The sequence below is a fragment of the Trichechus manatus genome, unplaced genomic scaffold, assembly GCF_000243295.1.
Source record: "Trichechus manatus latirostris isolate Lorelei unplaced genomic scaffold, TriManLat1.0 scaffold00221, whole genome shotgun sequence".
In the NCBI taxonomy this organism is placed as follows: Eukaryota; Metazoa; Chordata; class Mammalia; order Sirenia; family Trichechidae; genus Trichechus; species Trichechus manatus.
Window position 1 is genome coordinate 1723019 of NW_004444157.1, and position 13178 is coordinate 1736196.

Here is a 13178-nt window from a genome sequence, read left to right on the forward strand (position 1 = left end):
AAGTCTGAATTCAGGGCACTAGCTCCAGGTGAAGGCTTTTTCTCTCTGTCAGCTCTGGAGAAAGGTCCTTGTCATCAATCCTCCCCTGGTCTAGCAGCTTCTCCATGCAGGAACCCTGGGTCCAAAGGACATGCTATGCTCCTGGTGCTGCTTTCTTGGTGGTTTGACGTCCCCCATATACCTCTGCTCACTTCTCTCTTTTATGTCTCGAAAGAAATTGATTTAAGACACAACCTAATCTTGTAGATTGAGTCCTGTCTCATTAACATAACTGCCTCTAATCCTGCCTCATTAACAACATAGAGGTAGGATTTACAACACATAGGAAAATCACATCCTATGACAAAATGGTGGACAATCACACAATACTGGGAATAATGGCCTAGCCAAGTTGACACACATTTTTGGGGAACACAATTCAATCCATGACAATGGGGTAGTCAGGAAAGGCCTTTTTGTGGGACTGAGACCTGTATGATGATAAGGAATTAACTGCATGAAGAATAAAGGGGATTATCTCAGGAAGAAGGAAGACAAAGTTCAAAGACCATGAGGTGGAAACAACCATGGCATGTTCCAGGGACGAAAAAACAAAAAAAAGGCCATAGTGGCTGAAACATTGCCAACAAAGAGTGTCGTGAAATAAGATTAAAAAGGTAGATGAGGGGCCACACCATGCAGGCCCTCGAATGCTAACAGAAGGATTGCAGATTTTACTCTGAAGCTGGTGGGAAGCCATTGAAAAGTTTTAAGTAGGGAACACTAAAACTATTTGATTGTACACTTTCATATTTTTTCCATTTGCATAAAAATAAAGCCAGAAGTTACCAGATTGTCATTATTTCTGTAATGTGTCTTTGAGAAATGTGAAATCATAGTTGTTGCTTTGTTGAGGCAAAGATCTGTGATTTAAACCTCATGTTCCTTGTTTGACTTTTCAGCTGCCGAGGAAAGTGAAAGATGAAGCCACCATTTCTTTTGGTCCTTGTGGTCTGTTCTGTAGTCAGCACAAATTTGAAGATGGTTTCAAAGAGAAATTCTGGTAAGTTTCTGGCAACTTCTCACTATTTTGTCAAAAATGTGTGTTTTTGTGAGCATCCAGGGGGCTTCTGTGTCTTTTAACTATGAATATCTTTAAACAGAAGCATTTGTATTCCAGCTATGTTGGCAAGTGGCCAAAATAAAAATGAGGTTTTAGCCTACCACTGAGAAAATGTTGGGGAACTGGTAGAATTTTGTTAAACCTCCATCGCTAGTCTTCTCTCAGGGAACAATGAAATGTTAAGGCCTTGTGTTTTCCAAAGACACATAGACCTTCTTAGGGTTGGTTGACTTTTGTAAATGTACACCTGGGAGCAAGCATTTACAAATGAAAAGGTAGGAAACATTTAAAAAAATACATCCTTGACATCCTAATTGAGTGTGTAGCATTATAGTTTAAACAAAAGATTTTGACAAATAACAGCGAGCTTTCGTTCCTCACATTTGTACCAAATCCGTAATACGCAGAAGTTTAAAGCCTCCAAGTGAGGAAATATTAGCTAATTGCCTGAAGAGGAATTTCTTGAGAAGAAGTATCTATTCCTAGAACATGGTGGTCTGGCAGACAGCCATGATTGAATTAAGAGATTAGCTGTAACCAGTAGACATCCTAATCAAAGCTTAATCATTGTTTAATACTTGGATATATATGTCTTTCAGTTTTGATTATACATTCTAACTATAATTACAAACCATGCATGAGATTTTAAGAATTGATTTTGTGTCTGTAATCACTCTAGTAAGACACTGAGAACTCTGTTACTATATGGAAACCAATGATTACAATGGTTCTTTCTACTGGCTTCCAATTCAGTTATTTTCCAGAATTAAATGCATGCTCTTTACTTTCTCATGAAGTTTAAAATCCAGGCAATAAAGTACAAGCTTATTTTTCAAAGCAAGAGATGCTGGACTTGAAGTTTGGTTAATGTTTGTTTTCTGAGGCGAGAATATTTGCTAATTGAAATACCTAAAGAAAATTGTTGTTCTTCAATTGATAGTATATTAATAAATCTTTCACAAAAGTGAGTCACAAGTTATGAAATAGAGCAACACTGCTGAAGTCCAGAGGATTCTGGATTGGTAAAGGTAGGGCTTTTTCTTCCCCTTATAGACTGATGTATGTATTTAAATCACTTGTATATTGTGACTCTCTTTAAGCTGTATTTATGTGTAACATTTTACCTATTATATCTCCAACTTGGCATATCATTCTTGGCTGCCGTTTCTTGCCTTGCTTTTGAAGTAACACTTTCACTTTCAATCTTGGTTCAGATTGATTATTGCTGAAATAAAACACTTGGAGAGATTACTTTCTAGCAAATGTAACCTGTTGAACCAGATTTCATTTTCCTCACTTGGTTATGTCATAATGTCTCTAGCTGCATCTGAAAAGGGGGAAAAAAAAGAATTGAGCGTTTAAAAAGCCATCTATATTATGGTAGCTTAATTCAAGTAAAATCTAGGCTAAAAGATAGAAACAAGTTACTACTTATGTGTTCTGTCTTTTTTTTTTTTTGCTGTGCCTATTATTTATGAGGAGAGAGGCTGTTAAAAAAATATGTAGGTAGAGAAGGTTATCAGTGATGCACAAGTGCCAATCAAATATCAGCTTTTTAATGCTTTACCCCCTTAGTCTTGTCAAGCGTGGGGCTGTTTGTGGCTTAATAGGGATACTTAGCTTTGTCTTCTTAGTGTGACCAAGTGGTATCATATGACACTCTAATGACATATGCACTCTAATTAATGACAGCTTCATTGAAGAAACATTGCCCCAAAAGATATCCTCCTTAAAGGAAGGTGTTTGAATGGTTTCAGTCTCCTTTCTCCTATCCCTCTATTCCTAGTCACCTCCCAAAACAATAGCAATTGTAATATTGGAACACAACTTTTCTCTAGGTCTGGGAAATGGAGATGATTTGAACGTACGGTTGGTCTTTCTCTCAAGCTTTCCTGCTTCTCTTTGGTGTATATATGGGGTTGGCAGAGAAGACTAACAGGTTGATGTTGGTTTTTGTGTGTCTGTGTATGTTGTTTTGATTTCTTAATACAGAAAGAAAATCGGGCATAGGATGAATAAGGGGCATCGTAAGTTGCCCACAGCTGATGAAAGTGGGGGCATTTTGGCACAATTCTTTTCACTCATTAGGTTTCACTTATGTTAAGAAATCTCTGTTATAACCCCCTCCCCCTTCCCAGCCCTTGCACAGTTGCTATTATTATTATTTTATGTGGACAATAGAATTATTTGCACTCTAATTAATGACAGTCCTATTTTAGGTGGCCTTATCTTTTTTTAAAAAATTTTTTCCCATACAAAAATTTATACATACATTGTTACGTGACTCTAATTGCTCTCCCTATACTGTGACAGCACACTCCTCCTTTCCACCCCTGATTCCCTATGTCCATTCAACCAGCTCCTAACCCTCTTTGCCTTGTCATCTCACCTCCGGACAGAAGCTGCCGGTTTAGTCTCTTGTGTCTACTTGAGCTAAGAGGCACACTCCTCACGAGTATCACTTTATGTCCCACAGTCCAGTCCAATCCCTGTCTGAAGAGTTGGCCTCGAAAATTGTTTTAGTTCTGGGCTGATAGAGAATCCGGTGGCCATGCTTTCTGGGGTACCTCCGGTCTCAGTCAGATCATTAAGGCTGGTCTTCTTACTAGAATTTGAGCTCTGCACTCCACCTTTCTCCTGCTCCATCTGGGACTCTGTGCTGTGTTCCCTGTGAGGGCAGTAATTGGTGGTAGCCAGGCACCATCTAGTTCTTCCAGTCTCAGGCTGATGAAGTCTCTGGTTTATGTGGCCCTTTCTGTCTCTTGGGCTATTATTTTCCTTGCGTCTTTGGTGTTCTTCATTCTCCTTTACTCCAGGTGGTTGGAACCAATTGACGCATCTTAGATGGCCGCTTGCAAGTTTTTAAGACCCCAGATGACACTCACCAAAGTAGGATGCAGAACATCTTCTTAATAAGCTTTGTTATGCCAGTTGACCTAGTTGTCCCCTGAACGCATGGTTCCCAGACCCCTACCCCTGATACTCTGTCCCTCAAAGTGTTTGATTGTATTCAGGAAACTTCTTAGCTTTGGTTTAGTCCAGTTGTGCTGACTTCCCCTGTAGTGTGTGCTGTCCTTCCCTTCACCTAAGATAATTCTTTTCTACTATCTAGTTAGTAAGGTGGCCTTATCTTTTGAGGAACATTAAAAATGCTTTGGCAAGTCTGTAGTTCAAAATTTTACTTTATGCAATTTGTGAGGTCCTTTGGCCTTTGACAGTTAATGAGATCCAGGTTCAAGCTTGTACGGCTGTCCTTGGAATCACCAATGGAATGAAGAGCTTTTATTTTTCTCCCCCTTTGCCTTCCCCCAAGTTAAAAAATAAAGAATGATTGTGCCCTTTACTCATTAACATTTATAACTATTTAGTGCCTGACGTGAAGCCAGTTATGATGATTTCTGTGCAGTTACTTGTAGACAGGGATCCCTTTCAACTAAGATCCCTACAAGTATTGATGCCAAGGGCCTCCCTTATGCACAAGACAGAGGACCAAGGAATTTAAGTTTCTTCTTCTGTATTTGTCAAGGAAGGAAAAGAACTTAAGAGTAGACATGAGTTTTTTATTTTATTTATTAATTTTTAAATTTAGTCTGGACACACATGAAAGCAAACCTGGTTTCTGGTGATGTACAATTTTTAGAAGCCACCAACACAGGTTATATTTCACATTGGGCAAGCCCAACCATTAACCTTGACTCTGAAAACAGAAAAGGTGGCTCTGAGACTGCATCTAGGGCCTGGTTGCATTAGAACTTACTAAACTTACTAACGTTTAATATTAAGGACTGTAACGGATTGGCCAAGTGTTGGTTTGTTGTCTTCTTTGCAGAGTACTCATGCAGGGAAGATTTGATGTTCCAGCGGGGCAGTGGTAGTTCAGTGGTAGGTAGAATTCTTACCTTCTATCCAGGAGACCCGGGCTTAATTTAGAACCAACATACCTCATGCACGGTTGCCACCTGTCACTGGAGGCTTGCATGTTGCTATGATGCTGAACAGGTTTCAGCTGAGCTTCTAGACTAAGATGGACTAGGAAGAAAGGCCTGGTGATGTACTTCCAAAAATCAGCCAGTGAAAACCCTAGGGATCACAATGATCCGATCTGTAACCGATCATGGGGATAGCATAGGACCAGGCAGTGTTTTGTTCATTGTACATGGGGTTGCCATGAATCAGGGGCCGACTCGATGGCAGCTAACAACAACAACAAGTACACTCCTGATGTCCTTCAGTACCCACATTCTCTAAACTTATGAGTAAATACATAAGGCCCTTTAGAAAGTTTACGGTATTAAAAGTATGTTTACTTAAAGATGTCATTCTTTATGGCAGGGAATTGGATAATATCTTGACAAAATCCGATGGCAGAAATGTCCATTTCGTTTCCCAGTAGAGGATACCTACATCTAAGACTAAGTTTTAATAGGACGGATGAGAGAAATTATTCTCCATCAAGAAGTCACTCATGAGCTTCTATTTAGTTATTTCTTTTTATCTGAAAAATTATGTCCCCAGAGTATACATAGACTTTATTATTTGGGATATTAAACTGTTCCCTTTGCTTTTCTTGGGCCACTACTTCTGCAGCAAAATGTGTGCTGTGTTATAGAGTTGTTGGCATTCAGCTCTCACAGCCTGGATCTCCAAATCGGAGAAGGGCATAGGGTGACCAGTTTGATGAGAGGAGATGTTTAGTTTTGAACCCAAATTATGTATCCTGCAGTCAGTTCATCTGGAAAATGACCATTGAAAGCAATTTCTCAGTGATGTGGTGTTAGAAGGAATATTGAAGAGCTACCAAAATATCTGAATCAGCTAGAAAAATGTAGTCCTGAGTGGTGAGGAGGGTTTGAAGACTTGCTGGTACACAGTAAGTCCTTACAGACATGTGTTGAGTGACTTGAACAGAGCCACTCAATTCCATATAATGATAGAATGGTTTATATGAGGCTTTGGCTTAAAGTTTTATAGATTATGGGATTTTCTGATTGTTGATAAAGGGGAAGAAGTTTGTCCTCACTAGAAATGCATTGGTTTTAGAATTTTCAGTCAAACAACTGAGGACCATAAAGGCAGAAGTAGAGCTTGTATGATTCTATATTTCTGACAAAAGCTAGAATGAGTCTCTCAGTCCATTTCCAAGTATGAACAAAATAACTTACCTTGTGAAATAGATTGTTATGTAATTAAAAATAAAATAAAATATACTTTGAGTTGTCTAAGAGAAGACAATAAAATGTTTTATTTTAAAATGTCGGTTAGGAGTAATGTTGCTCTGAGAATATTCACACTGTACCTTTCACTGAGGAGCGCTGGAGTACTAGATTAGAAATTAGTAGATCAACTAGGGTGCTATTGAAATCTCATCTCCTAAATTTATTCCTGTCTTGGAAGAAGTACAACCAGAATGCTCCTTAGAATCAAGGATGGTGAGACTACATCTCACATTCTTTAAACACGTTATCAGGAGGGATCAGTCCCTGGAGAAGGACATCATGCTTGATAAAGTAGAGGGTCAGTGAAAGAGGAAGACTCTCAACGAGATGGATTGACTTACTGGCTGCAACAACGGGCTCAAGCATAGCAACGATTGTGAGGATGGTGCAGGACTGGGCAGGGTTTCATTGTGTTGTGCATAGGGTCGCTATGAGTCGGAACTGACTCGACGGCACCTAACAACAATGGCAAATTTATTCCAATGAACTAAAATCAAGGAGGAAAATACCTCCCTATGATCTGTTCTTCAATTGAAACGGACATTCTGACACTTGGTACTTTTAGCTCTTTAATTAGGGTGCCTTGTCTGAAGGAAACCATGTCTTTGAAGGAAGGGAAAAGTGGTGCTGGAAGGATTTGGTAGGTCACTAGGAGCGGTATAGAACAAAGTTTGGAAACAGTGGGGATCTGGGTATTAAGACAGTGGTACCCAGCATGTAGGGAGTATGCAGAGATGAGAGAGATCAATCAGAAAAAAACTTGTACCAAGAACTGAGCTAAATGAAACTCATTAAAGAAGGTGAAGAGGAAATAATTTTAGAATTCTCAGTCATGGAGTCATTGAATTTTTTTATGGCCAAAGGCATAGCCAGGCATGGAATAGTTATTGAACTCTTACTGTATGTGCAACATTCCACTGTTCTTCCAGTAGGTGAAGAGTAGGGGGAGAGGTTGAGAGAAAATAAATCAAACCTCCTCTGTTCAAAAACACTTAATCTCACTACAATAAATGAATGGCTAAGAAAATGATGCTAACCTAATGGCACACTATATAACTATTAAAATGACCAGTATTTAGATCTTATGCAGAAATGTTAATATAAAATAATAGTAAACAGCAAAAGCAGAACACAAAATACAATGATGTTAAAAATATGCAAGTAACACTAATCAAAATTGAATTTGGAATGATGTTTAGCAGTTATAATTAAATTAATTTTTTTTCCTCAAAGTTGTTTAAATCTCTGATTAAATAAGAGATCTTGTTAACTGGGAAGAAAATACTCTTACTAAATAATAACAGGAAATAATAAGAGGAAATACTCTTATTAAACTTCTGAAGATTAATACACGAAAATACGATTGAATATTAGACTTGTATAGCACAGGCCCCAAAAGCTAGGGGAGGCAGAGAAGGGCAGAATCAATAGTGAACATTCTGTGGAAGGTAAAGGAATTGAGGCAAGCCTTCACAGCCAGGTAGGACCAGACTGGGCTGGAATGAGGGATGGAGGAGGGCACTCAAGGTAGAGACACAGTGTAAGTGAATGAGTGGAGATGACAGTGACTATAACTTGTGTGTCTAGGGAGGGGTGCAAGTCAGCAAGTGGGAAGGAGTTGATGTTGAATAGGGAAACCAGGCTAAATGATATAGGCTTCTGAGTCCTGATTAGATTGGTAGGAGAGAGAATTTTTTAGTAGAATAGTTATGGCTAATGATTTCTGCAGTAATTTTACAGAGTTGACTGCAAAGGATAGCCACGTGAGGAAGAAGTCTGCAATGATTCCCTTTGGGGAAACCAGAACTTGACTTGGAAATCTGAGGGATAGGTAGGAATTAGTTTCTTTTTTATGTTTTCTCAACTTTTTTATTTCAAAACATTTCAAATCTACAGAAAAGTTACAAGAATAGTGCAGTGAACACCCATATATTCTTCACTTGTATTCCTTAGTTAATATTTACTTTCTCTTCTCCAGACTCTCTCACTATTTTTCATCTTAAGTATGATGTCAGCTATAGGTTTTTTTGTATGTGTTCTTTTTGAGATTTAGGACTTTCCCTTCTATTCTTAGTTTTCTGAGACGTTTTTTATTATGAATTGGTACTGAATTTTGTCAAATGCTTTTTCTGCTTCTATTGAGATGATCAGATGATTTTTCTCCTTCATTCTGTTAATGTGATGGATTATACTGATTCATTTTCAAATGTTGGACCAGCCCTGCTTCAAAGAGATAAACTCTACTTAGTCCTGATATATTATAGTTTAATATATTACTGGATTTATTTTGCTATTTTTTAGTTGTTGGTGAAGATATCTGCAATATTCGTGAGAAATATTGGCCTGTAATTTTAAATAAATATTTTCATTAGGTTTTGGTATCAGGATTATGTTGTCCTAATAAAATAAGTTAAGAAAGGTTCTCACCTCTTCTATTTTCTGAAATGGCATTATTTTGTCTTTAAGTGTTTGATAGTATTCACCAATGAAATTATCTGGACTTGAGAAGTTCTCTTTATGGGAAGATTTTTTATTAATGATTTGGTTTCTTCAGTAGATACAAGGCTACTCAGATTTTCTCTTCCTTCTTGAGTCAATTTTGGTAATTCTTTTGGTGAAAAATTTATCCATTTCATCTAAATTTTAAAATTTATGGGCATGGAGTCATTCATAATATTCACATAGTATCCTTTTAATGTCTGTAGCATTATCTCTTCTTCCATTCCTGATATTGGTAATTTTCACATTTTTCTTGGTTAGTCGTGTTTCCTAGGGGCTTATCAAGTTCACTAATCTTTTCAAAGAACCAGCTTCTGGCTTAGTTAATTTTCTGTTGCTTGTTTATTTAGTTGATTTATGCTCCATTCTTTATTGTTTCTTTCTGCTTTGGGTTTGACTTACTCTAAATTTTCTAGTTTCTTAAGATGTAAACTTAGATAATGTATTTTAAACTGTTCTTCTTTTCTGTTGTAAGCATTTAAAGTTATAAGTTTCCCTCTAAACACTGCTTTAGATATACACCAGAAATTTGGATCAATTATGTAACATATTTTTACGTGAATAACACGCACCTTTTATGTTGTTTGCCAACCTCCCCCTCCCCCACAAGGTATTTTTGTAAGTGCGCTATGTTAATTTTTTTACAGCAACATGTAAAAAAAGTTGGCGTAGCGATGCTTATGAAAATACCTTCTTGGGGGAGGGCACGGGTGGCAAACAGACGTACAAGCTGCGCTTATTTGCGTAAAAATACAGTTCAGAATATTTTCTAATTTCCTTTGTGATTTCTTCTTTGAAGCAGAGTTATTTAGAAGTGTGTTAGTTGATTTGCAAATATTTAAGAATTTCCTAGATATTTTTACTATTTCTAATTTAATCGTGGTCAAGAACATATTCTACAAGATTTCCAATCTTTTGAAATTTATTCTGATTTATATCCTAGCATATTGCCTCTGTTGATGAATATTCCGTGTGCATTGTGTATTCTGCTGTGTAGTGTTCAGTAAATATCAATCAAATCAAGATGTTTGACAATATTGTTTGTATCTTCTATGTTCTTAGTGATTTTTTGAAACATGTTCTATCAATTAGTGAGAGAATATTAAAATATCCAAGTATAATTGTGAATTTGTCTCTCCCTTTTGTCAATTTTGCTTCATGAATTTTGAAGCTCTTATTAGTTATGTACATATTTAGAGTTGTTGTGTTCCTGAGAAAATATTCTCTTTATCTTTTGTAATGCTCTTCATCTTGAATTTACTTTGTCAGGTATTAATATAGCTGGGCCAACTTATTGCTTACTGTTTTCATGGTATATGGTATCTTTTTTCTATCATTTTACTCTCAACTTATTTGTAGCTTTAAATTTAAAGTGCATCTCTTTCAGATTGCATATAATTGAGCTTTGTTTTTTATCCAGTCTAACAGTCTCTGTCTTTTAGATGAAGTGTTTAGTCCATTTGCCATGAATGTAATTCTTAATATGTTGATGGTAGATCCAAGTGAAATGAAATCCTTGACAACTTCAATATTTTCTCCATTTATCATGATGTTTATTATTATGTTTAGTGGATACTTAAGAGCAGAGTTGGCAAAGGATGGCCTGTGAGCCAAATCTGCTTTATCATCTGTTTTTGTAAATAAAATTTTATTGGCACACAGCCACACTCATTTGTTTGCATATTGTCTATGGCTGATTTTGTACTACAATGACAGAGTTGAGTAGTTGCCACAAAGACTTTGTATAGCATAGAATATTTACTATCTAGCTCTTTACAAAAAAGATTGCTGACCCCTGCTCTAGGGTTCACAATATGCATCCTTTACTTTGCAACGTCTATATAGAGTCGATATAGTACCATTGCATACTTCACACCTGAACCATAATATTTGTTACTTTCCTCTTCCAACTTATCACTTCATGCCTTATACATCCCACTTCTTATTTCATACTTTACATTTCAAACTTCACACTACTTACCTCCCAGTTCACAAATGTAATTATAACAGTATAATTCTCCAGAAGCCCCTCATCATTTGTGTTACTGTCGTATCTTTTTCTTATACGTATATACTCTCCCTTATGCTATCATTATTGTTGCTTCAAATAGTAATTTTCTGTTTTCCAGGTATTTATGGGAAGCAAAAAGCATAACTTTTATATTCACCACTTAGTTACCATTTTTAGTGCTCTTCTTTCCTTCTTGCTAATTTGAATTTCCTTACTGTATTATTTCTTCTCAGCTTGTAGACCATCCTTCACCCTTTCTTCTAGTACAGGTGTGCTGGAGATAAATTCTCTTAGCTTTTGTTTATATGAAAATGTCTTTATTTCACCCTCATTTTAAAAGATATTTGGTCTGGATATAGAAGGTTGGGTTGACAGTTTAAGTACTTAAAGATGTCCATTAATTTCTGGCCTCTGTTGTTTCAGATGAGAACCCAGTGATCAATCTTACCAGCCTTCCCCCACTCCTGGCTGCTTTTAAGGATATCATTTTCTTTGGTTTTCAATCCATTGACTATTATGTGTTTAGCTGATGGTTTCTTTGTATTTATCATGCTTAGGGGTAGCTGACTTTTTTGAATCTAAAAGTTCAATTTTTTAATCAAATTTCAGAAAGAAAGAGTTGTCTATTCTTTTTCAAATGTTTTCTGCCACATTCTCTATTCTCCTTCTGTAACTCCTATTTACATGTAAGATTTACTGTCTTATATTGTCCCTCAGGTACTGAAATTCTGTATTTTATTTCAACTGTTTTTCAAATTTAAAAAATTCTGTTGATCTCTCTTCAAGATCACTGATTCTTCTAGTATCTGGTATAAACTCATGCAGTGAAATTTTCATTTCAGTTATTGTACTTTTAAATTTTAGATTTTCCATTTGTATCTTTTTTAGGGTTTCCATTTCTCTGTTGGCATTTCTTATCTGGTCACTTTTTAAGGCTAGATTTTCTCTTAAGTCTTTGGACATATTTTCTTTTAGTTCTTTGAAAATATTTATAATAGCTGTCTTAAAGTATCTAACTGCTAAATACATATTTGGGCCACCCCAAGGTTGGTTTTTATTAACTCTTTTTTGTTGTTGTTGATGTGAGTTACTTTGTTCTTTCTTTTCCACATCAAGTAATTTTTTTATTGTGTACTAGAACTTGTTAATAATACATTGTAGAGACACTGGATTCTATTATGTTCCTCTAAAAGGTGTTGGCTTTTGTTCTAGTATCAGTTTAATTACTGATCTTGAACTTTTGTAACTTGGTTTTAAATTTTGTTAGGGTGGATATGTGGAAAACCAAAGAGGTTTTCTAATCGCCTATAACTTGGTGGGACTCAAACTCTAACCTTTTTCTCCCCTGTGGTTCTCCTCAGGGCTGGTTTTAGGCTCTGTTAGGGTGGGTCTAGAGAAAGCCTTATTCTATGGCATGGTCCTTACTCTTAAGGCAGGGTCTTTATGGTATCTTAGCTGGATGCCTAGGTGTTAATTAACAAGGTGTTCCCCAGCATTGCTTATCCTTTAATATCACTGTTCCATTCTAAACTCTGTAGTGGCTGCTCTCTGATAAGCCTTTGGTTGTCTTGACTTGTGCATGTTCAGCCCAGTTCTCAGCAAGGGACTCATGGATAACCCTCACGCAGATTTCAGGTGCTCCTTTCTGTGAAGTTTTCTCCTTTTACTGAAGGTTACAGCCATTTTAGCTGTCATGAACTCTGACATATGTAGCTTCAGTTCAGCAGAATCACTGGGCTCACTTTGGACTCCATCTCACTATGCCACAGTTGGGCAATTATCCCCAGGCAGAGATCTGGCATGATTATAGAGTTGCTTCATAACTTTCCCTTTCTTCTGAGACCACAGTCTTTCACTACCTGAAAACAGTTCCTTTATATATTTTATCCATTTTTCTGGTTGCTTACTGTGGGTGAGCTAGTCTAGTTCTAGTTATTTCATCATAGCCCAAAGTGGAAATTTCCCTGTTATCCTTTGATACCCTATCGCTCTTTGAGCACTTCCTTGTTTTTTTGGCATAAGAAGATGTACCAGGCTTATCTTTGTACTTTCTCTTCCCAGCACTGGAATCAGCCATTTTTCCAAGGAGCCTTGGTTCCTTTTAGTGGAAAATGTTATTCATAAACCATTTATTTTTTAAAATTATGATTTTATATACTTCCAAATTCAAATCCAACATCAGTGTTCTTCCTCATCTTTTCCCATCCCATACTTGTATCTCCTTTTCCCACAATGAGAAGCCTCATTCCCATCAACAATCAATATATTTACTTAAATGTTTTATCCTATAATTCATACAAAATAGTTTGAACTTACACCACTACCTACATCAAACCTGTTAAATAAATGA

The 13178-nt window shown here is 36.7% G+C and overlaps 1 protein-coding gene across 1 annotated transcript in view; it reads left to right on the forward strand.

Moving 5' to 3' along the window:
- The first annotated feature begins 937 nt into the window (after window positions 1-937).
- The window catches only part of IL1RAPL2 (interleukin 1 receptor accessory protein like 2), a 1202505-nt gene continuing 1190264 nt past the window's right edge, over window positions 938-13178 (forward strand). The window contains exon 1 of the mRNA XM_004388912.1: window positions 938-1042. Within this exon, the coding sequence (XP_004388969.1) occupies window positions 961-1042 (82 nt within the window). The 5' untranslated portion in view covers window positions 938-960. The remainder of the gene's footprint in view (window positions 1043-13178) is intronic.